General features: G+C 42.8%; 3 protein-coding genes and 2 long non-coding RNA genes across 6 annotated transcripts; 3 read left to right on the top strand and 2 right to left on the bottom strand.

Annotated features, from left to right (window-relative positions):
• Window positions 1-534: 534 nt before the first annotated feature.
• Window positions 535-3,507, top strand: LOC104435656 (receptor-like protein EIX2). The gene has a single exon (XM_010048365.3). It carries the CDS (start codon window positions 535-537, stop codon window positions 3,505-3,507), a length of 2,973 nt encoding a protein of 990 aa, XP_010046667.2.
• Window positions 3,508-6,886: 3,379 nt separating this feature from the next.
• Window positions 6,887-7,999, top strand: LOC104433658. 2 transcript variants are annotated; one of them, XR_005547238.1, is made up of 4 exons: window positions 6,887-7,184; window positions 7,460-7,481; window positions 7,566-7,651; window positions 7,805-7,999. It is a non-coding gene; the product is annotated as an uncharacterized LOC104433658 (long non-coding RNA). The 2 variants fall into 2 exon arrangements; XR_005547237.1 differs by lacking the exon at window positions 7,566-7,651 and having other exon boundaries at window positions 7,460-7,508.
• An 844-nt stretch (window positions 8,000-8,843) lies between these two features.
• On the bottom strand, window positions 8,844-10,980 carry LOC120290151. Its single transcript, XR_005547999.1, has 2 exons — window positions 10,429-10,980; window positions 8,844-10,293 (listed from the first exon to the last, which is right to left on the bottom strand). It is a non-coding gene; the product is annotated as an uncharacterized LOC120290151 (long non-coding RNA).
• Window positions 10,981-12,030: 1,050 nt separating this feature from the next.
• Window positions 12,031-15,009, top strand: LOC104435655 (receptor-like protein EIX2). The gene has a single exon (XM_039307211.1). It carries the CDS (start codon window positions 12,031-12,033, stop codon window positions 15,007-15,009), a length of 2,979 nt encoding a protein of 992 aa, XP_039163145.1.
• Window positions 15,010-22,331: 7,322 nt separating this feature from the next.
• LOC104433655 (uncharacterized protein At3g27210) lies at window positions 22,332-24,300 on the bottom strand. The gene is made up of 3 exons (XM_010046482.3): window positions 23,760-24,300; window positions 23,214-23,291; window positions 22,332-23,106 (listed from the first exon to the last, which is right to left on the bottom strand). Exons 1-3 carry the CDS (start codon window positions 23,944-23,946, stop codon window positions 22,673-22,675), a joined length of 699 nt encoding a protein of 232 aa, XP_010044784.1. The 5' UTR covers window positions 23,947-24,300; the 3' UTR covers window positions 22,332-22,672.
• Window positions 24,301-24,872: the final 572 nt, after the last annotated feature.

Raw genomic sequence — 24,872 nt, 5'->3', positions numbered from 1 at the left:
AAACAGGACTTAGTCGAACCGATCAATTGAATCAATACACCCAGAAAAAATCAAAAGAGTAGAGTAATATTTCCAATCTCTTTCTCGATAGAAAATCTTATGATGAAGCTCTATGCTCTTATCTATTTATAGATCTTTAAAGTTCATGTATCCAAGAAATTCATGAATCAAGAAATATGTGAATGTAAGAGATTCATAAATTCAAAGACACACGAATTCAAGAGATTCGCGAACTCAATAAATATATGAATTAAAAGATAGGTGAATCTAGGAAATTCGTAGATTCAATAAATACGTGAATAAAAAAGATGTATCTTAATTTGTTGACTTTAGTTGATCCATTAACTATAATTATAACAGTTAAAAAAGAAAAAGAGAGTGGCCGGAATTTCCGCGTTCCGAGTGCTAACTGCTAACTTGGTTTGACTAGAAAAATCATTCGCTTGCGAAAGATTTCTTCCCTGGGTTGCACATAAAAGTCCCTAAACAAGTAAACATGCTTCATCGTTGTTAGATTTTGTCGAGTGAGTGAAGATGGTCACCATGAAAGCTTTCTCTCTACTTCTTCCACTTCTTTCTCTCCCCTTGCTCTCACAGCTTCTTCCTCTTGAAGCCAATGGAATAACCTCCAACACCACCAATTGCCCCGTGAAGGAAAAACGAGCCCTGTTGAAACTCAAAGCTGGTCTCAAAGACCCCTCCGGCTGGCTCTCTTCCTGGACCGGTCGAGATTGCTGCAAATGGGTCGGCGTGAGCTGCGACAACGACACAGGCCATGTTGTGAAGCTGGATCTCAGAAGCCCCGACATATGCGATGACATGGGAGATGATGACGATGATGCTTCTGAATCTGCACAAGAAGATTACAAGCCGATGTGTCTGAGCGGCCAAGTAAGTCCTTCCTTGCTTGCTTTGAAGTACTTGACTTACTTGGATCTGAGCCACAACAATTTCCAAGGCAATCCCATTCCCAGTTTCTTAGGCTCTCTCAAGACGCTGACCTATCTTAATCTTTCCCAAGCATCATTTGGTGGATTAATCCCTCCCCAGTTGGGGAATCTCTCGAACTTGCACTATCTTGACCTCACTTTTGACTTCTATTCCCGTCAAGAGCTCCGAGTGTCGGATTTAAATTGGCTTTCTGGTCTCTTTTCTTTGAACTACCTTAACTTGGAAGGCGTCAATCTCCGGAAGGGATCCGCTCGTTGGCCGGAGAAACTCAACATGCTTTCTTCTCTAACGGAGTTGCACTTGGCGGGATGTCAGCTCTCCGAGTTCCCCGAATCTCTGTCATTTGTGAACTTCACATCACTTTCGGTTCTTGATCTCTCTTCTAACAACTTCAACTCGACAATGCCTCGGTGGGTTTTCAACATCACAACTCTTCTTCAGCTCACGCTCATTGATTCTGAACTCAAGGGCCCCATTCCCGCTGTTGCAGAGGGCGCGTTGTGCAAACTGCAGCAGCTGGACTTGTCCTTCAATAACTTGACAGGAGATATTAGCGAGCTTGCAGTGAGCTTGTCCGGGTGCAAGAGTAGCAGCTTAGAGAAGCTAGATTTGAGTGCCAACAAGTTCAACAGTCCGTTGCCCGACTCTTTGGGATTGCACAGATGTTTAAGAGTTCTTCGACTCTACCAAAATTCCTTTTGGGGGCCGATCCCGAGTTCTGTAGGAAATCTGTCACGTTTGGTTGAGCTGGACCTGTCCTTCAACAAGATGAATGGTACCATACCAGAAAGCATAGGACGACTCTCGAAGCTAACCACTTTGGGCCTACTCTCGAATTCTTGGGAAGGTATTGTTACGGAAAGTCATCTCCGGAATCTGAAAGAGTTGGAAAGTCTTGAAATATCATCTTATCGGGCTAGTTCACTGAAGTTCAGATCCACCCGTGGCTGGGCTCCTGAGTTCAATCTAAGTTCCATCATGATTAAGAATTGCCAGTTGGGTCCGGAATTCCCTGAATGGCTGAAGAATCAGAAGAAACTGTCAAGCGTGACCCTTTCAGGAGCTGCGATTTCGGGCACGGTGCCCAAGTGGCTGTGGGAACTGTCTCGACAGCTTGGCAAATTAGATCTTTCCCAAAATCGAATAGTGGGGAAACTTCCCAGATTCTTAGAGTTCGGTTTTGAAGCTATAGTCAACTTAGCTTCCAACCGGTTGGAGGGTTCATTTCCACTCTGGTTGAATGTGAATCAACTCTCTTTGAGGAACAACTTGGTTTCAGGAACAATCCCAGCAAATGTCGACCGCCACATGTCGGCCTTGAAGTACCTGGATGTGGCGAACAACTCACTCAACGGAGACCTCCCTTCTTCAGTGAGCAAGCTGAAGAATCTGGTTTTTCTTGATTTATCGAACAACGCTCTCTCTGGAGATATTTACGTGGGATGGACCGTTATGCCAAAACTGAAGATCTTGGATCTTTCCAAGAACAATTTCTCTGGTCACATTCCCTGCCAAATGTGCTCGTTACTACCTTCCCTTGAATGGCTGGAGCTGAGCACCAACAATATTTCCGGAGAGTTACCCTCTTGCTCGTTAAACTGCACTCGTCTGTACACACTCGATCTAGGGAAAAACAGACTTCACGGGATAATACCGCAGTGGACTAAAGAGAGCCTCAATTCCTTATCGGAATTGATCCTCCGGTCCAATAGTTTCAGTGGAAGAATTCCTGAACAACTGTGCAACTCTCTGAACCTCCATGTCTTGGACCTCGCCAATAACAATTTGTTTGGATCAATTCCCAGGTGTTTCGGCAATATGTTAGGGATGAAATCTTTGGAGCCTTACTATCAGTTACCCCTGGAATTCCATAGTTTTTACTCTGGAAGCATCGAGTTAAACATGAAGGGAAGGTCGATGGAGTATAACATATTGATTCCGCTGGTGAACATGATAGACCTTTCGAGAAATAACCTCTCAGGGGAAATTCCTCCAGAGATATCAAATCTCTCGACATTGAAGGCACTGATCTTGTCGAACAACCAACTGATGGGAAGCATACCGGGCAACATATCGTGGTTGAAACAGTTGGAAACTCTCGACCTCTCATTCAACCACCTGTCAGGCCAAATTCCTTCTGGCATGTCCTCCATGACATTCTTGAATGGTTTGAACTTGTCATACAACAACTTGGACGGAGAAATTCCCGGAGGCAACCAGTTCACAACATTCGGTCCATCCAGCTTTGAGGGAAATCCAGGCCTCTGCGGGCTTCCGTTGTGGAGAAATTGCTCAACTCCAACGGGGCTGGACACACAAGATCATGACGGCAAAGATAAAGGAAACGAGGAAGATGATCACGGAGAATTATGGTTCTACGCAAGCATCGTGCTAGGATTTCTGGTGGGATTTTGGTCCGTTTGTGGCACGCTGGTGATAAAAAGGTCCTGGAGACAAGCTTATTTTAGATTCGCGGATAAGATGAAGGACAAGCTCTATTTGGCCGTCCAACTGAAAACAGCTCGCTTGCGGCGGAACTGGGGGAATAGAGCCTGATGTTCCACTGAGAAGAGAAGAGCAAGATACTTCATTAGGTGAAAGAAAGCTTTTGAGTCAAGTTCTGCTTATATTAATGGATATGGTCATTATAAGTTTCCGCTAATACTACTAGTTTCTGCAAAACCCCTGCCCTTTGCCCCATCTTTCGACACACAACATAGAGTAAATCATTCTCTTTCAATGTAATGTATGGCTGAGGTCTTCAGACTATCATTATAGATTTTAAATATTCGCACTTGAACTCCAACTACGACTGAATCTAGCATTTTCCTTGACTAAATTTTCAAGCTCATGCAGTGACCCACGGGTAGAAACTACAAATATGAAATATTCTAGCATCCTAAATGCAGCCAAAATAGTTGTCTTTGGCTTTAAAGGAAAATGTGCTAGCATTAACAAAATGTCTCTTTATTCTGAACGAGGGTATGAAAGTCTTATAATTTATCGCGAAAGTGTAATTGAGTCTTAAAACTTGCAAAAGGTACAATCAAATCCTAAAACTTATCTAATTCTATAATTAAGTCCATTCATTTACTCTATCTAACTTGGCTGATAGAAAATGTTGACATAATTATTTTAAAATTATTTTGTCTATTCTATGTGGATAAAACCGATAACCCTTGCCGGCCTTTTCTAGCAATGGTGGGCGGCAGCAGTGATGAGGGATCACCGCTGGATTTCTAACCCTTTTATTTAAAAATTTAGCTTACTTTTAATTTAATTTAAATAAAATTTGTATTAAGAATTAGAGCTTTACTCTTATGTTTCATTTTTAGCTATGCCATTGTCACGTAAGAAAGTGAAAATATCAACAAAAGCCACATCAACATTTTATGTTAGCTAAATTCGATGCGGTTAAGGGAAATACTCAATTTTATCAATCTAACTATATTGCATTTTTTGTAAGTTTAAGAACTTAATTGTACTTTCCTAACAAGTTATGAGATTTTCAATACACTTATCCTTTCTTATTATTGTCGGGACATCCACCCCAACACTAGAATGTGCTTGACCATGCTGGTGCCGAGCACGTATTTAAGGTTAATGTCAAGGATTCTGAGGAAACTGTCACCGCTCTTGCTTCTATCTCTGGCGCCTCAAGGGAGGCCTCGCGGTCTGCGAAGGATTGCCATCGCCGGAATCAGGCCCGGACTTGGTCCTGCTCCAGGCGGTCCTTCGTCCACCTCCGGTCATGATTGAGTCAACGGGAGTTGCCGGTTCACGGATTGTCTGCAAGATTGATCAGTGAGAGCGAGCCATCAAGCGATCGAGGCTCGATAGGGACTTGTAGCAGAGAGAGAGAGAGATGACGATAGGTGACGGATGGACTTAAGAGGTTTTGGTTCGTGCGCTTCGTCCTCGGTCAAGTCAATACGAGACTGGCCTGCCAAAATCAATGTGGCACTGGGGTCCGGAACTAGAACTTGGAACTCCACAGAGAGGGAAGCAGGGCAGCAAAGCTACGGCAGGCGCACTGGCGAGTTGGAAAATGGGCCGTGCTTATGAAAGAGAAGGCCCAAAGAGATCCAGATGACATTAGGCCTCGGCCCGAATCTCCACACGGCCCGTATGGTAATTGTATGCATAGCCCGGCCCGGACCAAAAGAAGGTCCAGATCAGCCCGTTACCCGAATCCGATCCATTTGCTTTAATGTTCCGTCGGACTAGAATAGTAGAATGCAGCGTAGGACTGCACAAGAGATTAGTTTGAAGTTAAAATGACACGCGTGATTCCTAAATTTTCGCCAAATGTACAACATTATTCTTGAACTTTAACCCAACACCCAATATTCAATATTGTCCCTAGACTTTTAATTTGTTAAGTATAGTTCTTGAACTTTTGACATATGTTTAATTTAGTCTAGAAACTCTATGAAGATGTTTAAATTGTCTCTCTATTAATTCAAATCGACTAAATCTGTTGATTTGGCTGCTAATCCAGTAAGTTTGAATGATGGATAAAAAGTAATGTTACATTTGGATTATCCAAGTAAGACAATCAATTCAAATTATGATATAATCATCAACGTCATCAAATAACATTAATAAAAATTTTCCAAACTGAATAAATTAAACAATTAAAATGATTATTATATTCTAATTTGAGTTTAACATCTTTCGTGGATAATTTATTTGTAACTTTTCTTTTGTCCTTCCATTAAGAAATATCAAATTGGAAGCCAAATCAGAAAATTTCATCAGCTTGAATTAATAGAAAGATAGCATTAGACATTTTCATATAGTTGAAGGATTGGATTGAACATTTATTAAAAGTTCAAAAATAATACTAAACAAATTAATAATTTAGGCATGATATTATATGTCCAAATCTTAGACCATTTGTGTAATTATCCATAGTTCAAAAGATCAAATGAAATGGTTCGATTGTATAGACTCTTGTGTGCATATCATTGAAAGTGGGGAACCTCAAAGCAAAATAATCTACAATAATAGTGAGGAAAAAACATATGTTTCAATCTCCATTTGTTTTATGAAAAATGAATTATTTGGAAAACATTTTCTTAAAAATAATTGCCCCCATGAAAATATTTGTACTGTAAATTATACAAGATAATGAAAATATTTTTCATTGATAAATTATTTTAAATGATACAAACATCATTTTTGAGGAAAATATTTTTCAAATAATTTATTTTTTTATGAAAAAACGGAGTGTGATTCAAAGTCATTGACATTGTCTCGCATTAAACAAACTAGAGAAGAAGTCAACACGCATGCAAAATTCTGTCAACCTAACCATGAGACGGAGGTTATCCATCGACGTTTACAAGAAAATGGTTCATCTTGGTCCTAGCCACTTGGACTCATGGTGCAAGATGATTCTATATGGCCTCAAAATCATGCGGCGGTAAAGCCCATAAGAGAGGAACTGAAGAAAAAAAGGGAGTTGAAGTGGTTGGTTCATCGTAATTTTGATACAGTTCCATGATCCATGATTGCTCTATTTCGTGCATTACTGAAGGCAGCTTCCTTGAAACGTTCAGGTGGCGTCCAAGACCAAGACTAAGATGCAGTACAAAGTAGCGTCAAATCCTCGTACGAAATCCCTCAATAGTCAAAAGACTGGACTATTTTTTAGTTTGCCAGAAAGCTGGTCAACACGCGAGAACCTCCGGGTCTCCGATCAAGTTATTTGACTAGAACTTCTTGCAGGACGCGAAAGGTAGAGAGCGTTCCCTAGAAAATATTCGCTGCGTCTGCCGCTTCATCATGGCAAACAAGAAGGTCTCAAATTGCACCACGTGTCTAACGTGAGCCATGTTATCAGGCCACGTTCCTTTGAAAAGAAGAGAAGCCCGCGCTATCAGGCCAATTTTGAAATACGTTTCACTCTTACGAGAGAGAGAGAGAGTTCTCTCTCCCCTATTCTCCCGGCTCCCTCTCTCTTTTGCGCCCGACTCTCTCTCCCTCCGACCCCTCGTCCGACGCACCATAATGCCCAACCAACGGACCATTGTGCAGCCCCTCCGGCTTCGGCAGAAGGCTTGGTGATGCACGATCTCAACTCTGCCCTCTCTCTACTTTCGAGTCACGACCGAGCCCTAACCGCGTGGCCTCCATCTCCGCCTTCATCAAATCGCGACGAATTCAGAGATTTACATTCACGACGCTGCCTCGTTGCCTCCACCTCGGCCTCGAAAGGCACGATTAGGGTAATCGCCGACTTGTGGACTATAAGCTCTGTACATTAGAATAATTCTTAGATGGGACGAATCCTCATCACTTGCTTCCAAGCGTGCTGTTCTTGTCATTGCTGATGTTTTTGGTATTGGCCCGTTTCTTGGATTCTGATTTTGGGTTGCTTCGCTGAGTTGGGTCTTTCTTTTGGTTAACTACATACTTGTTGGTTCTTTGTGGTTCTTGGGCTTTTTCGATTGGTCCATGAAATCGCTGCTTGATTGATCGTTTGTTCTATCCGTTTGTGCAGGTTACGAGGCTCCTGAGCTGAGGTCTGATGTCATTACTTGCATTTCTATGTATATGTGATTCTATAATGTCATCTCTTGAAGTGAATAACTCTTTATTTTCCTTAGAGCATGCATTTGAAAGGTCTACCTCTCGGTTCACCTTTGGGGTAAAGGCATGTCGGCCACTGGGGCTGCAGGATTTTGTTGGGGAGGTGACATTTTCTGAATTCACTTTCATAGTTCTGAGGAGGTTAAAGGGTTTAGTGATGAGAAATTTGTTCTACCTTCACCCTTGAAAATCCAGTTCTGTTCACTTGTAAAAGGTTCTTTCAAGTTGTTAAAAAGAGCTTGCCTATACTTTTCAGGAAAGGCACTAGCGAAATTAGCAGGCATTGAAGACATTCGAGCAGTAGTTATTCAGCACCCTGGTCGTATGATTGAAGATGAAATCGAAGGTAAAATTATGCCAGTGAACATGGAATTATGTGAAAATGTTCTCGTCAGTTATTCCTCTCTCTAGTTATTTCTACACTTCCATTAATTCAGAGACCTTGATTTTGCAGTTTGTGAAAATATTCCCTAGTGTCAAATCATGGATGAAGTGTGAGGTGCGACAACAACGAATTTGCTGTCAAGAGTGTGGAAGAGGGCCAAGAGGACATATTGAATTGGTTTTTGAAGCATGTCAACTGAATAGAAGGCATTTTAGAAGAATATAGCGAGGAAAAGCATTAGATGGTGTTGCAATCATGAATTGGTTTCATCAGCATTGAAGTTGTGTACATGTTTTGAATGGTTCTTGAATTCTTTTTTGAGCAATTTGATGATCGATGCATTTCCTGTTCTTTGAACTTCAACTGTAAATTTTTGTAAATCATACTGCTCTTTTATATTAAAGAAAAGGAAATTCTTGCCATTTATACATTTATTCAACTGTGAATGATATAGATTTTACAAGAACAAAAACTACCTACCTAGTCTTCGGCAAATAGGAACGTTTTCTAAAGCATTCAACATTTATGATGCATGTCGGTAACTGGGGAGAAAGTTGCTTGTAGGTTCGGCCGAAGATGGAACAACAAAGAGGAGAATAGGACAGGGAACTCAAAAGCGCCATCAGATATCAGCAACAACAAAAGATGCTTGCTCGAATAAGAGCACTGAAAATTGAAGCAAAGAAGGTGACAAGACAGGGGAAACAGCTCACTAGTTGCAGATTATTCTCACAAACCACCATATTGGCCACTAGAAATTTCTTACAACTAATCAATCCACTAAGATCTACATCGTGAACTAGTTACAGATAATTCTCACGCGGCACTAGTTTAGAACAGCCAGCAAATGTACAAATCCAGAAGAGCTTAGAAGTACATGGTACGCATAAAAAATATCACAACAAATATATGTGCTTTTCAACTCACAAATAATGTTCACTTCATTCATCCCACAATTAGAATGTACATACATGTACAAAACATGTTAAACTCATGAACAGCCCAATCAACATCTTCATGTTTGCCAAATTTCAAAACATGTCAAATTCTAAAATAAATACGATCTAAAATTACTATAAACATCAACACAGCTGACGTCTTTAATCTAAAATTTTCTTTCTTCAAATGTTTCAGATTTGCCTTGAGAGCCTTGTTTTAGGCATCCATTGAACAGCTCTCATCTTCATTGTTAGTCAACATTGGTTCTTGCTCAACATTGCTCTGACAAAAACTCTTGGTCACACTCTTTGCCGATTGATTGATTTCCTCATCAACCCAAAATTAAAAAACTTCTCCTCTATTGTTATGGTTGTAACTTGGGCAGCCGTAGTATCTTCTTCCCCAATTGTCCTTCGTCCTTGCCGTTCATAGAGGAGATTTGAGGCCATGATAGCAAAGCACCAATCATTGTTGATCAAAAGGGCCGACATAATCAATTGTGACGAATAGGCTGATCTCTTCATGAATTCACTAATATCTTCTTGCGATGACACCTCACTATTAGTTGTAATGCTACTACTATTTATGCTTTTAAAATTAAAACTTAATTTCCTTTTATGATTCTATCATTTGCAAGGTAAAAATGAGGATAGCATAAAATTCAAGAGAACCCAAAAGAACACTTCCAATACTCAACACAATCAACTAACATGATGAATAGATGAATAGATGCTAATCAAATTAACACTTCCTGTAGGACCGCTTCTAACAGTAACACTCCTAATATGAATGGGTATACACTATGAACAGAGGAAAAATTTGTACAGAAGAATCGATAGCACCTCCGCATTAAGATGTCTGGTCCATTTTTGTATGTGGTCCATGGTTAATCATATGGTAGATTTGGTTTTCTGAGATTTAGTTCTGAAAAGAATAAACAAGAGGAGGGGAGTAATTCAAAGAATTCTCTCTGAGCTGATCATTAAATTTGCTGCAATTTTTTTTCATTAAGATGAATGGTCCATTGTTGTTACTTTGGCACCTTTACCATGTCACGAAGAAGACGCTAAAATGGCAAGATAGGTACATAGCTCGAAAGCCACAAGCAGAATACATGGATAACAGAAAGAGCCCAAAAACTCCAGAGTACACTTCATAAGTAAATAGCTAAATCCTAGGTATGCAAACATAATATAAGGATGGCTTCACACAAATTTTCAACTTCTAATTAAAGGTCAAACATCATCTGCACCGAACGTGTCTAATTAAAAGATTGCCAAAGATGTGAATTACTTGGGCTCACGATTGTATTATACCAGAAGCACGACATGAATTCACGCGTGAAAGCTTTAAACATACATACACATGCATACGAAATCCACAGATGGAGGAAGCTTTCCATTCGTCAAACAATAATCATTCTAAAATACAGAAGTTAGAGAATAATCCGCTTATAGTCATTCTATTGTACAGAGCTTATAGTCCACGAGTTAAACAATAATCATTCTAATGTACAGAGGCTATAGTCCACGAGTCGGCGATTATTCTAATCATACCTTTCAAGACGGAGGCGGAGGCGAGGGGGCGGCATCGTCAGTGTAAACCCCCTGGGTTCGTTGAGATTCGGCGGCAGCGGAGGCCGCACGGTTAGGGCTTGGTTGGATGATTACCCTAATCGTACCTTTTGAGGCGGAGGCAGACGCAACGGGGCGACGTCGTCAGTGTAAACCCTCTGGGTTCGTCAAGATTCGGGGAAGCGGAGGCAGAGGCTGCGCGGTTAGGGCTTGGTCGAACGATTACTCTGATCATACCTTTCGAGGCTTTCGAGACGGAGGCGGAGGCAACGGGGCGGCGTCGTCAGTGTAAATCCTCTAAATTCGTTGCGATTCGGTGACTGCGAAGATGGAGGCCGCGCGGTTAGGGGTCGGTTGTGACTCGGAGGGAGAGAAAGGGCAGAGTCGAAAGCGTTCACCACCGAGCCTTCCGCCGGAGCCGTCGGGGCCGCGCGGTGGTGCGTCGGTCGGGCGTCGCGAACGAGGGGTCGGAAGGTACATGTTTTTAAAGTTTAACAAAAATTATGAATGAAAATAATGACTAATAAAAATATAAAATTTACTTATTTAAATAAATTTATGATATTTTATAATTATTAAAATTTATTATTATCTAACATTTAATATTTTTATTTTTCGAAATCATTTTTTAACTCGTTTATTCATTTTGATAACAAAAATAATTTGCTCCTCAAAATTATTCTCCTCAAACCCTCTTTTCTCTCTAGACTCTCCCCAGTTTCTCTCTCCCCTTATCCTCCACGTCACCCCACGGCACCCCAAAATCCTCCCCGGATTTCTCCCTTCTCTCTCTCTCCCTCCCTCCCTCCCTGACAGCACCTGCTTCCCACACCACCCCAAAATCTTCCCCTGATTTCTTCCCTTCTCTCTCTCCCTCCCCCCCTGCACGAAGCACCTGCTCCCCACTGGCGTCGATTTCTTCCCTCCTCACGGCACCTGCTCCCGCCCCCATCAATCACCCCCGCCCCCAGGCCCCATCAATCTCTCTCCCCCTCCCCGCTTCGGTTCCTTCCCTCACCCCCTCCCCTCCCCTCCCCCTCGGTTTATCTCTCCTCCCACCCCACGCCACCGCCCTCTCCAGCCCCGATTTTTTCCATCGTCACGCCAACACCTTCCCCTCTTCTTGCTAAAACCCTAACCATGGCCTTTCTTTCTCCTCGTCGCACAGCTCTCTCCCGGTTGCCTCGTTGCACAGCTCTCTCTCACAGTCGCTCGCCGAAGGGCCTCTGGCCCTTTCTCTTTCACAGCTGCAGCCTCACCGCCGGCCCTCCGTCGTCGTCTCGGCCTCGCCTCCACCCTCCGTCTTCTTCAATGATCCTCTCTCAACACGCGCAATTAAAATAAGAAGGAAGTGACTGAAATTTCTGCGTTTCGAGTGTTAACTGCTTACCTGGTTTGATTAGGAAAATCATTTAAAATTGATGGAAGAGATTATTAAAATGGTGAAGTATTGTACAACCCTCCTAGTCTAGTCTCTTTCATGGAAAATACTGCCAAGACCAATAAGCATCTAGATTTCTACTCGGGGTTGCGCATAAAAGTCCCTCAACATGCGGTATCGTTCTTAGATTTTGTTGAGTGAAGATGGTCACCGTGAAAGGTTTCTTTCTACTTCTTTCTCTCCCCTTGCTGTCGCAGCTTCTTCCTCTTCACGCCAATGGAATAAGCTCCAACACTACCAGTTGCCCCGTGAAGGAAAGACGAGCCCTGTGGAAACTCAAAGCTGGTCTCAAAGACCCGTACGGCTGGCTCTCTTCCTGGACCGGCCGAGATTGCTGCGAATGGGTCGGTGTGAGCTGCGACAACGACATGGGCCGTGTTGTGAAGTTGGATCTCAGAGGCTCCGACATATGCGACGTGGTAGATGATGACGATAATGCTCCTGAATCTGCACCAGAAGATTACAAGCCGTTGTGTCTGAGTGGCCACGTAAGTCCTTCCTTGCTTGCCTTGAAGCACTTGACTTACTTGGATCTAAGCCACAACAATTTCCAAGGCAATCCCATTCCCAGTTTCATAGGCTCTCTTAAGAGGCTGACCTATCTTAATCTCTCCCAAGCATCGTTTGGTGGACTAGTCCCTCCCCAGTTGGGGAATCTCTCGAACTTGCACTATCTTGATCTCAGTTCCGAATTTTCTTCCCATCAAGCGCTCCGAGTGTCGGATTTAAATTGGCTTTCTGGTCTCTCTTCTTTGAACTACCTTAACTTGGGAGGCGTCAATCTCCGGAAGGGATCTGCTCGTTGGCCGGAGTACGTTAACATGCTTCCTTCTCTAATGGAGTTGCACTTGGTGGAATGTCAGCTCTCTGAGTTCCCTAAATCTCTGTCATCTGCAAACTTCACATCGCTTTCGGTTCTTGATCTCTCTTTCAACAACTTCAACTCCACAATCCCTCGGTGGGTTTTCAACATCACAACTCTTCTTGAGCTCACGCTCGAAGTTTCTGAACTCGAGGGCTCCATTCCCGCTTTTGCGGAGGGTGCGCTGTGCGGCCTGCAGAAGCTGGACTTGTTCTTGAATAACTTGACAGGAAACATAAGAGAGGTTGCAGTGGGCTTGTCTGGATGCAATAATAGCAGCTTAGAGACGCTAGATTTGAGTTGTAACAACTTCAACGGTCCGTTGCCCGACTCTCTGGGATTGCACAAATATTTAAGAGTTCTTCAACTCTCCGTAAATTCCATCTGGGGACCGATCCCGAGTTCTCTAGGAAATCTGTCACGTTTGGTTGAGATGGACTTGTCCGCCAATAATATGAATGGTACCATACCAGAAAGCATAGGACAACTGTCGAAGCTGACCACTTTGGCCCTAGCTCGGAATTCTTGGGAAGGTATTGTTACGGAAAGTCACCTTCTTAATCTAAAAGAGTTGGAGAGTCTCAGCCTATCATCCTATCGGGCTAGTTCACTGAAGTTCAGATTCACCCGAGGCTGGGTTCCCGATTTCAATTTAAGTTCCATCGAGATTAAGAATTGCCAGTTGGGTTCGGACTTTCCCAAATGGTTGAAGAATCAGAAGAAACTGTCAAGCATGACCCTTTCAGGAGCTGCGATTTCGGGCACGGTGCCCGATTGGCTGTGGGAACTGTCTCGACAACTTGGGATACTAGATCTTTCCCAAAATCGTATAGTGGGGAAACTTCCCAGATTCTTAGATTTCGGTTTTGAAGCTACAGTCAACTTAGCTTCCAACCGGTTGGAGGGTTCATTTCCGTTCTGGTTGAATGTGCGCGAACTCTCTTTGAAAAACAACTTGGTTTCAGGACCTATACCAGCAAATGTCGACCACCACATGTCGGGCTTGGATTACCTGGATGTGGCGTACAACTTACTCACCGGTGACCTACCTTCTTCAGTGAGCAAGCTGAAGAATCTGGTTTATCTTGATTTATCAAACAACGCTCTTTCTGGAGATATTTACGCCGGGTGGGCCGTTATGCCGAAACTGAAGATCTTGGATCTTTCAGAGAACAATTTCTCTGGTCACATTCCCTGCCAAATGTGCTCATTACTACCTTCCCTTGAATGGCTAAAGCTGAGCACCAACAATATTTCTGGGAAGTTGCCCTCTTGCTCGTTAAACTGCACTGGCCTGTCCACACTCGATCTAGGGAAAAACAGACTTCATGGGTTAATCCCGCGGTGGACTGAAGAAAGCTTAAATAAGTTATCAGAATTGATTCTCCAGTCCAATAGTTTCAGCGGAAGAATTCCTGAACAACTGTGCAACTCTCTGAACCTGCATGTCTTGGACCTCACCAATAACAACTTGTTTGGATCGATTCCCAAATGTTTCGGAAATATGTCAGGGATGAAACTTTTAGGGATGGAATTTTCTGACACTCCCACCTTTCTGACAAACTCGGAAGTCCATATTTATTACTCTGGAAGCCTCGAGTTAAACATGAAGGGAAGGCCGATGGAGTATTTTGAATTGATTCCGTTGGTGAAGATGATAGACCTTTCGAGGAATAAGCTCTCAGGGGAAATTCCTCCAGAGATATCAAATCTCTCCGCATTGAAGACATTGAACTTGTCGAACAACAAACTGATGGGAAGCATACCGGGCAAAATATCAAGGTTGAAACAGTTGGAAACTCTCGACCTCTCATTCAACCGCCTGTCAGGCCAAATTCCTCCCGGCATGTCTTCCATGACATTCTTGAACAGTTTGAACTTGTCATACAACAACTTGGACGGCGAAATTCCTAGAGGCAACCAGTTCACTACATTCAATCCATCCAGCTTTGAGGGAAATCCAGGCCTCTGTGGGTTTCCGTTGTCGCGAAATTGCTCGACTCCGACGGGGCTGGATGCACAAGATCAGGACGACGAAGATAAAGGAAATGAGGAAGATGATCACGGAGAATTATGGTTCTACACAAGCATCGTACTAGGATTTTTGGTGGGATTCTGGTCCGTTTGCGGCACGCTGGTGATAAAAAGTTCCTGGAGACAAGCTTATTTTAGATTTGCAGATAAGATGAAGGACAAGCTCTATTTGGCCGTCCAACTGAAAACAGCTTGGTTGCGGCGGAACTGGGAGAACAGAACCTGATGTTCCACAAAGGTGTCAACGGTTCAGTTCGGTTCGGCTTTTTTAAAGATCGAACCAAATCAAACCGTTAGAAAAATCTTTCGAACCAAACCGAACGAGAGCTGAGTCGAATATGAACCGTCAATTTTTCGATTTTGATTTTCTGCTTTTGGTTTGTTTTTTGGTTTTCAATTCTCTCTCTTTTTTATTTTCAATTTTAAATTTTTTTTGTTCCCTAAATTTTCTTCTTCCTTACGTTCTTCTTCGTCGCCGAACAAAGCCTGCAGCTTCCTATTTCACCGAAACAGGCTTTCCTCAAATCCCTATTTCACCGAAACAGGCTTTCCTCAAATCTCACCCAAAAACACCACAGGCCGAAGGAGCCAACACCCACACCATCACCAAATCACCACCCTCTACCAGTCGTTCCCTCCGACCGACGTTGATTACCGCCAGCGAACTACTTGGCTCGGCTTCCACCGAGCTTGGCCGGGAAGATAGAACTCGGCCCCATCGACTGGGCACCGTGGGCCCTGATGCTAACATCTTCCAACACCCACCTGTGCCAACACCGTTAACCTTCCCTTTCCTCGAACCGTCCACGACCAACCCACAAAACCAAAGAAAATCTACACGAATCTAGCCTAGACAAAACGTCAAACATCTGGGGTGCGCCCACGAAAAAGCTAACGAAAGCTCGACCGGGAGATCAATCAACAATCCAAGCAAAAACAACAACCAAGCAAAGTCTAGAGACAACAAATCGCAGCCCACTGGGGTCGGGCCGAAACTCGGGCGAACCGAAGAGCCGCGAGCTCCGATCCAGCAAGCCGAAAAACAGAGCAAAAGGAGCACGTTTGTGTGCTCGGGTGACAGGGCCCTACTCGGCTAGACGAAGGCGGGCCCGAGACGGATCGAACTGTGGCCGGCCACCCTGGCGACACTTCTTCGACGATGATCGGCTTCAGGGTCGGGTTGGGTTGCGAGTCCCGCTTCCTGGCGAGCGACGCGAATGCCCTGTTCGGAGACAGGCACGCGCGGAAAGAGGATGACCAATCGTGGGAATGGCGAGAAGGTGGGCGGAAGGCGGTCACTTCAAGGTCGGAGGGTGTTGGAGGTTTGTTTGTTAAAACAAACAGAATGTATTTTTTTTGTCCCACATAAGAAAAGTGGGAGGGGTGGGCTAATTTAAAAGTACGGATTTTTCTTTATGTTCTTAAAATAATGATTTGGTGGGGTCTATTTGGCACATTTTGCACGCTTGCGCCGTTTGTTATTTATTATTTATTATTATTTTTTTGCCGGCGATTTAATTAATATTAATCCCTTTGTTATTTATTATTTTTGTTGTTGTTGTTATTAATTTTTAGTAAATTTAAAGGTTGTCTTTTATTTTGAAAATTTCGGAAATAAAATATATAAAATGAAAATTCGAAATTCTATTTTTAAAAAATATTATTATTCCAAATTTTGTTTGTATCTTTTCAAGACAACCTTTGGAAAATTATTTATTCGGTTTTTAACTTTTCCCGAAAAGTTGCAATTGTTTGTTTTTCGACTTTTCTGAAGAGTCACATTTGTTTATCTGAACAATTTTTTTAAATGACGGGTTTGTTCATTCTTTGGCAATTTTTCAAGAAGAGTTGCAAGATTGTTTCATATATATACTTGTCAATTTTTGGAAGGAAAAAGTGGTCATTTTTCGAGTCTTCTTTTAAAAATTACAGCCAATTTTTGATTGTTTCTTAGAGAGACCCTAGATAAATACTTGAATTGCTATCTAATATTCTCATCCGAGACTTTGTTGTATCCTGGAGGATTTTTGCCAGTGACCATTAGCAACGTTGTGAGATAAATAAATTCTTAAAGAAAGTGATATCACGTCTCAAAGTCTGAGTTGTTTTACTCGATCCGATTTCATTATTCTACCTAATTCGAAGCCATATTTTCTAATAGAGGGAACAAGAGTGAGCGGAGGCGTTGGTCTCGGCTTCCATGGTGTCACCAAGTTCATCTCTTTTTCCCGGGTGTAGTGTAGTCGAAATGGGAGAGGACGGATTTTATCAGTTTGTGGTTCAATTCGGTTAATCGATAAAAATCAAATTAATAAAAAAAATATTGATTTTTAATGAGAACCAAATCAAACAAAAAAAAATCAATTTTTTGGTTTTTTTGGTTTGGTCCCTATTCTTATGTTTCATTTTTAGCTATGCCATTGTCACGTAAGAAAGTGAAAATATCAACAAAAGTCACATAAGCCTTTTCTATTAGCTTAATTCAACGAAGTTAAGAGTAGACTCGATTTTACCAATCTAACAAGATTTAAGACTAGATTATATTTTTTGTAAGTTTAATAACTCAATTGCGTTCTAGATTTTCGATACACTTATTCCTTCTGATTATTGTCTGAGACATCCACCCCAGCACCAAAATGTGCTTGACCGTGCTGACGCCGAGCACGTATTTAAGATTAACATTAAGGATTCTGATGAAACGGTCGCTTTTGCTTCTCTCTCTGTGGCGCCTCAAGGGAGGCCTCGCACTTTGCGAAGGATTGCCATCGCCGGAATCAGCTGCGGACTTGGTCCTGCATCGGGCAGATCTTCGTCCAACTCCGGTCATGATTGAATTGGCGGAGTTGCCGATTCACAGGCTGTCGACAAGATTGATCATTGAGAGCGAGCCATTGAGCGATCGAGGCTTGATAGAGACTCGTAGCGCAGAGAGAGGGATAAAGATATGTTACGGCTTTAGAGGTTTTTTTCGCGAGCTTCGTCCTCGGTCAAGTCAATATGAGACTGGCCTACCAAAGTCAAAATCTGAAACTGGAACTGCAACTTGGAACTCCGCGAGAGAGAGAGAGAGAGAGAGAGAGAGAGAAGCTATGGCAAGTGCACTGGTGAAGTGGCAAGTGACTATTGCCTGTGAAAGAGAAGGCCCAAAGAGATCAGGTTGATATTGGGACTCGGCTCGAACCACGAAACGGCCCGGTATAACATTTGTATGCATTGCCCCGCTCGGACTCAAAGAAGGCCCAGATCATCCCGTTACCTGGATCCGATCCATTTGCTTTGTTGTCCTGCAGGACTAGAACGTGGTATAGAACTCTACAAGTAGGTTAGCTTGACCGATCATGTGAATTGGTTCGATTATATTGAGTCTTTTGTGCATATTATTGATAATGGAGAACCTCATAGAAAGATAATCTACCAAAGTTAAGGAAAAAAGTCATCTTTTAACCATCAACATTTTCTTTAATCAAAATATCTGCACTATTTTTAAGTTTCATGTTGCTCAAATGTTATCGACATTGTCTCACATTATAGCTATTGGAATTGAGAAAAGATAATTGAACTAGAGAAGTCAGTATGCACACGTATTGTGATTGCAACAGCTATTTTTGTTAACCTGACTATTCCACCACCTCGGTTACAAATTCACTTTTAGAAGAAAATGGTACGCCTTGCCTTAAGGTGTAAGATGCTTCTATATGTCCTCAAAATCATGCAATAGCAAAGCTTATGAAAGAGGAATTGAAAACAGAAGTGGAGTCATTGGTTCACTTGGGTGTGATTATTTTGTGGAAAATGAAAGATTTCAAAAAAAAATAAATAATTATTTGTACTGTTTGAAATAATTAACAAATTTTTTTTTTGCACAACAATGTATTTCTAAATGTTTTTGTGGATGATGAAAATACTTTCGTTCATTTATTTTTTTGAGCAATATAAGTAATTATTTTAAATTTTTTTTCATCTAGAAGTGACCACTGGTCATTTTTACGTGAGCTCTACGTAATCAGAAAATGACAAATCTATCATGAGAGAGACTGACGGCACATATATATATTTGCATCGTTAATGAAAAAGAAATCAACCGAATTTCTGCCTTCAAGTGCTCCCCCGTAACCTGGTTTGACAAGGAAAATCATTGTAAATTAATGGAAGAGAATATTAAAATGGTTGAGTAATGTACAACCCTTCTAGTCCAGTCTCTTCCATGGAAAACAGGTGTCATCTTTTTTTAGATTTTGTTAAATGAGAAATGGCCGTTGTGAAATTTTCCTGTTTCCTTCATCCGCTTCTCTCTCTTCACTTGCTTTCTAAGCTTCGTACTCTTGAAGCCAATGGAATAAGCTCCAGCACCACCAATTGCCCTGTCAAGGAAAGACAAGCCCTGTTGAGATTCAAAGCTGGTCTCAAAGACCCTTCAAACCAGCTCTCTTCCTGGACCGGCCAAGATTGCTGTGAATGGGATGGCGTTAGCTGCGACAACTGCACAGGCCGTGTCGTGAAGCTGGATCTCAGAAGCCTAACATATGTGACATGGATGATGATGCTAAATCTGTACTAGAAGGTTACAAGCCAGTGTGTCTGAGCGGCCAAGTAAGTCCTTCCTTGCTTGATTTGAAGTACTTGACTTACTTGGATCTAAGCCACAACAATTTCCAAGGCAGTCCCATTCCCTGTTTCATAGGCTCTCTCAAGAGGTTGACCCACCTTGATCACTCCCAAGCATCATTTGGGGGATTTGTCCCTCCCCAATTAGGGAATCTCTCAAACTTGCACTATCTTGACCTCACTGTTGACCCGTATTACGGTGATCTCCAGGTTTCAGATTTAAATTAGTTTTCCAGCCTCTCTTTTTTTGAATTACCTTAACTTGGGAGGTGTCAATTTCAAAAGGGGATCTGCTCATTGACTGGAGAAGGTCAACATGCTTCCTTCTCTAAAGGAGTTGCGCTTGGTGGGATGTCAGCTTTCTGACTTCCCTGAATCTGGGTCATTTGTGTACTTCACATCGCTTTCTGTTCTTGATCTCTCTTTTAACAACTTTGACTCCACAATGTCTCTATGGATTTTTAACATAACAACTCTTCTTGAGCTCACACTCAGTAATTCTCAAGTCAAGGACTCCATTCCCGCTGTTGCAGAGGGTGTGTTGTGCAAACTGCATAAGCCAGACTTGTCCTTCAATAACTTGACAGGAAACACGCGAGCTTGAAGTGGGCTTGTCCGGATGCATGAACAGCAGCTTAGAGGAGCTAGATTTGAGTGCCAACAATTTCAACGGTCCGTTGCCTGACTCTTTGGTAACGCACAGATATTTAAAAGTTCTTCGACTCTCCGATAATTCCTTCTGAGGACCAATCCCGAGTTCTCTCGGAAATCTGTCACGATTGGTTGAGCTGAACTTGTCCTTCAATGAGATGGATGGTACCATACCAGAGAGCATAAGTTGACCACTTTGGGTCTTTATTCGAACTCTTGGCGAGGTCTTGTTATGGAGAGTCATCTCCGGAATCTAAAAGAGTTGGAAAGTCTCGAAATATCATTTGATTACCCCAGTTCACCGAAGTTCAGATTCACCCATGGTTGGGTTCCCATTTTCAATCTAAGTTCCATCAAGATCGAGGATTGCCAGTTGGGCCCGGAATTTCCCCAGTGGCTGAAGAATCAGAAAAAACTGTCGACCATAACCCTTTCAGGAGCAGCGATTTCAGATACAATGCCCGATTGGCTATGAGAAATGTCTCAACAACTTCGTACATTAGATCTTTCCGAAAATCAAATAGTGTGGAAGCTTCCCAGATTCTTGGATTTCGATTCTCAAGCTATAGTCAACTTCGCTTCCAACCAGTTGGAGGGTTTATTTCCCCTCTGGTCCAATGTGAATCAACTCTCTTTAAAAACCAACCCGCTTTCAGGATCTGTCCCCGCAAATATCGACCGCCACACGTCAGCCTTGAAGTACCTAGATGTGTCGAACAACTCACTCACTGGGAACCTACCTTGTTCAGCAAGCGGGATAAAGAATCTAGTTTATATTGATTTATCGAACAATGCTCTCTCTGGAGATATTTATGCTGGGTGGACCGTTATGCCAAAACTGAAGATCTTGGATCTTTCAGAGAACAATTTCTCTGGTAGCATTCCCTGCCAAATGTGCTTGTTACTACCTTCCCTTGAATGGCTAAAGCTGAGCAGCAACAATATTTCTGGAGAGTTACCCTCTTGCTCGTTAAACTTCACTTGCCTGTACAGACTTGATCTAGGGGAAAACAGACTTCACGGGATAATACCACAGTGGACTGAAAAAAGCCTCAATTCGTCATCGGAATTGATCCTCCGGTCCAATAGTTTCAGCAGAAGAATTCCTGAACAACTGTGCAACTCTCTGAACTTGCATGTCTTGGACCTCGCCAATAATGACTTGTTCGGATCAATTCCCAGGTGTTTCGGCAATATGTCAGGGATGAAATCTTTAGAGACTTACTATAATTTACCCCCAGAATTCCATAGTTTTTACTTTGGAAACATGAGTTAAACATAAGGGGAAGGTCAGTGGAATATAACGAATTGATTCCGCTGATGAACGTGATAGACCTTTCGAGAAATAACCTCTCGGGGGAAATTCCGCCTGAGATATCAAATCTCTCCACCTTGATGGCACTGATTGTCGAACAACCAACTGATGGGAAGCATACCGGGCAACATGTCACGGTTGAAATTCTTGCAAACTCGTGACCTCTCATTCAACCGCCTGTCAGGCCAAATTCCTCCCGGCATGTCTTCCTTGACATTCTTGACCAGTTTGAATTGTCATGCAATAACTTAGACGGAAAAATTCCCACACGCAACCAGTTCACAACATTCCCTCCATCCAGCTTCGACGGAAATCTTGGCCTCTATGGGCTTCCATTGTCGCGACGTTGCTTGATTCCGACAGGGTGGGACCAACAAGATGATGACCGTGAAGATGAAGGAAATAAGGAAGAGGATCAAGTATGGTTCTGCATAAGCATCATACTAGGATTTCTGGTGGGATTCTAGTCTGTTTGTGGCACGCTGATGATAAAAACGTCCTGGAGAGAAGCTTATTTCAGTTTCATTGACAAATGAAGGACAAGCTCTATTTGGCCGTCCAACTGAAAACAGCTCATTTGCGGAGGAATTTGGAGAACAGAACCTGATGTTTCTCTGAGAAGAGACGACTAAAGATACTTTATTAGGTAAAATAAGGCTTTTTGAGTCAAGTTCTGCTTATATTAATGGATATGGTCATGATAAGTTTCCGCAAATACTACTAGCTTCTGTAAAACCCCTGGCCTTTGCCCCATATTTCAACACACAACATAGAGTAAATCATTCTCTTTCAATGTAATGTATGGCTGAGGTCTTCAGACTAGTTATACATTTTAAACATTCGCACTCAAACTCCAACTGTGCCCGAATCTAGCATTTCCTCCACGAGATTTTCAACCTCACGCAGTGACCTACAGGTAGAAACTCCAACAAGGAAACATTCTAGCAACCTAAATGCAGCCAAAACAGTTTGTCTTTGGCTTAAAAGACTGTCCCCTTATTCCAATTACTGTCCGGGACATCCACTCCAACAACAGAGTTACATGGATAATACCCTCATAGGCTCATACACAAGCTTGCCTTGTGAGATAAAATTGAGGTGCAATAAAGCGGCCGGTAATGCATAGTCACCATCCGACACCAGCAAATTCTTAGTCATGATACTTTGGGAAATTTTGGGAGCCGTCACTCAAAAAAATGCACAGGAGTTTGCCTAGTAGTTACACACCAAGTTTCGCTATAGAAGTCCGTTTGCCTTAAAAGTCTAACAGACTAGATATTTGGAAGCTTTTTACAGTTTTAAGTCGATTAAAGCAATGCTAAGCAAGTGTGCTATCGACCTGTCGAGGCTTTGGGTTGCTTCCACCACCATGGCTGGGGCTCATCCTCTTCTTCATCTCGCGAAAACTCAGGTTTCTTACCAAATCTGGTAGGCAGCGCTGTGAAGATGATCCGGATTTCACCTTTGCTGTTTTCGAAGATCGGTTTGGGGTCCCATCCACACTGTAGGCAGAATTCCTCCGGAGACTGAATGGGCTTTTCACCGGGGACTCGGTAGGGAATGCCATAACACCTGACTTAGCATCAGCATTAAAACTTTCCTGAAAAAGCTCAAAAAGCAGCTTCTTGGGCTCAGTCGGCAGGGGCTGCACGGAATTAAGCGCTCCATCTGTCTGAAGAGACTTATTCACTGGCACATTTCCGAAAGAGCTTCTCGGGTGGATTGGAGAGCTGCCGCAAGATGGGGTTGCATCTACACAAGTAAAATGAATTCTGGTCGCATAAGCTATAAGCCTTTCATATGCAACAAAGCACATCGGCAGCTATAAGAGCGAGCGGCTGCAAGATATAAGATTATACCATCGCACACGCTGAAATAATCTTCGCAGTCGGACTCCCACCAGGCTTGAGACTCGAAAAACATCTCCTCCTTGGTACCTGCGTCGGAAACTTTTCGATTTAAGCAAATCAAAGCTTCAACAGCCAGTCAACAACCGCATAACATTGAGCATCGAGAACCCACAAGCACCGCGGAACTATATGGCAATTCTCGATCCAACCCGCATTTTAGTACGGAGCAAAGAATCTAAATTGCATCTGAACATACCAAATCGAGAAAGCCATCGGTTATAAAATGCACAATAAAGACTCGACTACGAAAGGAGAGAGAAGCCAAAACGTGGCGACGAGATGTAAGTAGTTGGCAAAACCGACAGTAAACCCACACACGGGAACCTCAAAATTTGTACCCACAGAGGAATTGCCTGCTTCTGTCCAATCTCACTACACAGACAGTGACAGTGGCAGAAAAGCGAAAAGGAGAATTACGCAAAGCCGAAACGAATCACAAAAGGCACGATCCGATCACGAAAACGAGCGAAAACGGAAAAGTCCGGACAACCGTACCGAGCTCGCGGAAGCTCGTCGCAGGCGGGGCGGCCTGCGGCTTCGGGCCAGCTTCGGCCACTGAATTCAGAGCATCGGCGCTCGCTTCCTGAACCGGGACGCCGCCGCCGGTCTCGGAGGCCACGGACAGATCGAGCTTCACGGCGGCGGAGTTCTGGTTCCTGGGAACAGTGACGCAATTACCCATGACGGCCCGCCTCCGTTTACCTTCTTCCTCCTTATGCTGCCTCCTCCATTGCAGCAGAAAAGCTCAAGGGCCCCCGAAGTTCACTCGGTGTTCTGAATAGACTGACTGCTAGCGAGAGAGAGAGAGAGAGAGAGACGGACAGACGGACGGACGGACGGAGATGGAGAGGGGAAGGGTGGGGATGGTTTTTGGAATTTCCGGTTTTTCCTTTCTCAAGGGGCAATGATTTGATGGGGTTTTGGCTTTATGCTTGAAGGAGATAAAAGCACCACTGCCCACTTGCGGCTCAACGGAAGTTCAGGCGGAGGAGAAGATGATCGGTCTTGAAAGCGAAGTAACGCTAGGGGGCGGGGCAGGCCCTCCTCGTGTGGTCCACGGCCACTTTGGTACCCGAATAATGTTTCCCGATCATACATTTGCTGCTACTATATGTAGCATGTGAAATAATCACGCCGCGTAAATTACTTTCCCCCCGCCGAGAAACAAGTATGTACTAGGGCGGCTCAAACGTCCGACATAAATATTATTATTAGACTGGATGTTCCAATGACCTTAGAACACGTATTGAGCTATTATTGAGACAGATGGTTTTCTTTTTAAAACTTGGCGACGAGAGAATACTCGTTTCGCAACAAATTATAGCTACTATAGATAGTAATTTAGGTTATTCTAATGTTTGACGAGTGAGTGGGTATGTGCTCTCGAAATCGCATCTAGAAGAAATGAGAATGCATCAATCTAAAGTTGAGTTTGTGTCTTGAGAAAAGGGGATTAATGGCTACATTGCTATATGACATGGCAAGGTTATATTGAAATAGAGAAATAATAAGGCCTAATTCCCTAAAGAAGACTTCAATTTTAGTGTTAATCTCAATTTTGTTCCAAACTTTTTTTGTTTTAAAAAAATTGTCAATTTTTATTTTAAT

Source organism: Eucalyptus grandis, chromosome 2 (assembly GCF_016545825.1).
Source record: "Eucalyptus grandis isolate ANBG69807.140 chromosome 2, ASM1654582v1, whole genome shotgun sequence".
NCBI classification, from domain to species: domain Eukaryota; kingdom Viridiplantae; phylum Streptophyta; class Magnoliopsida; order Myrtales; family Myrtaceae; genus Eucalyptus; species Eucalyptus grandis.
This window is presented reverse-complemented; position numbering and strand designations above follow the sequence as displayed.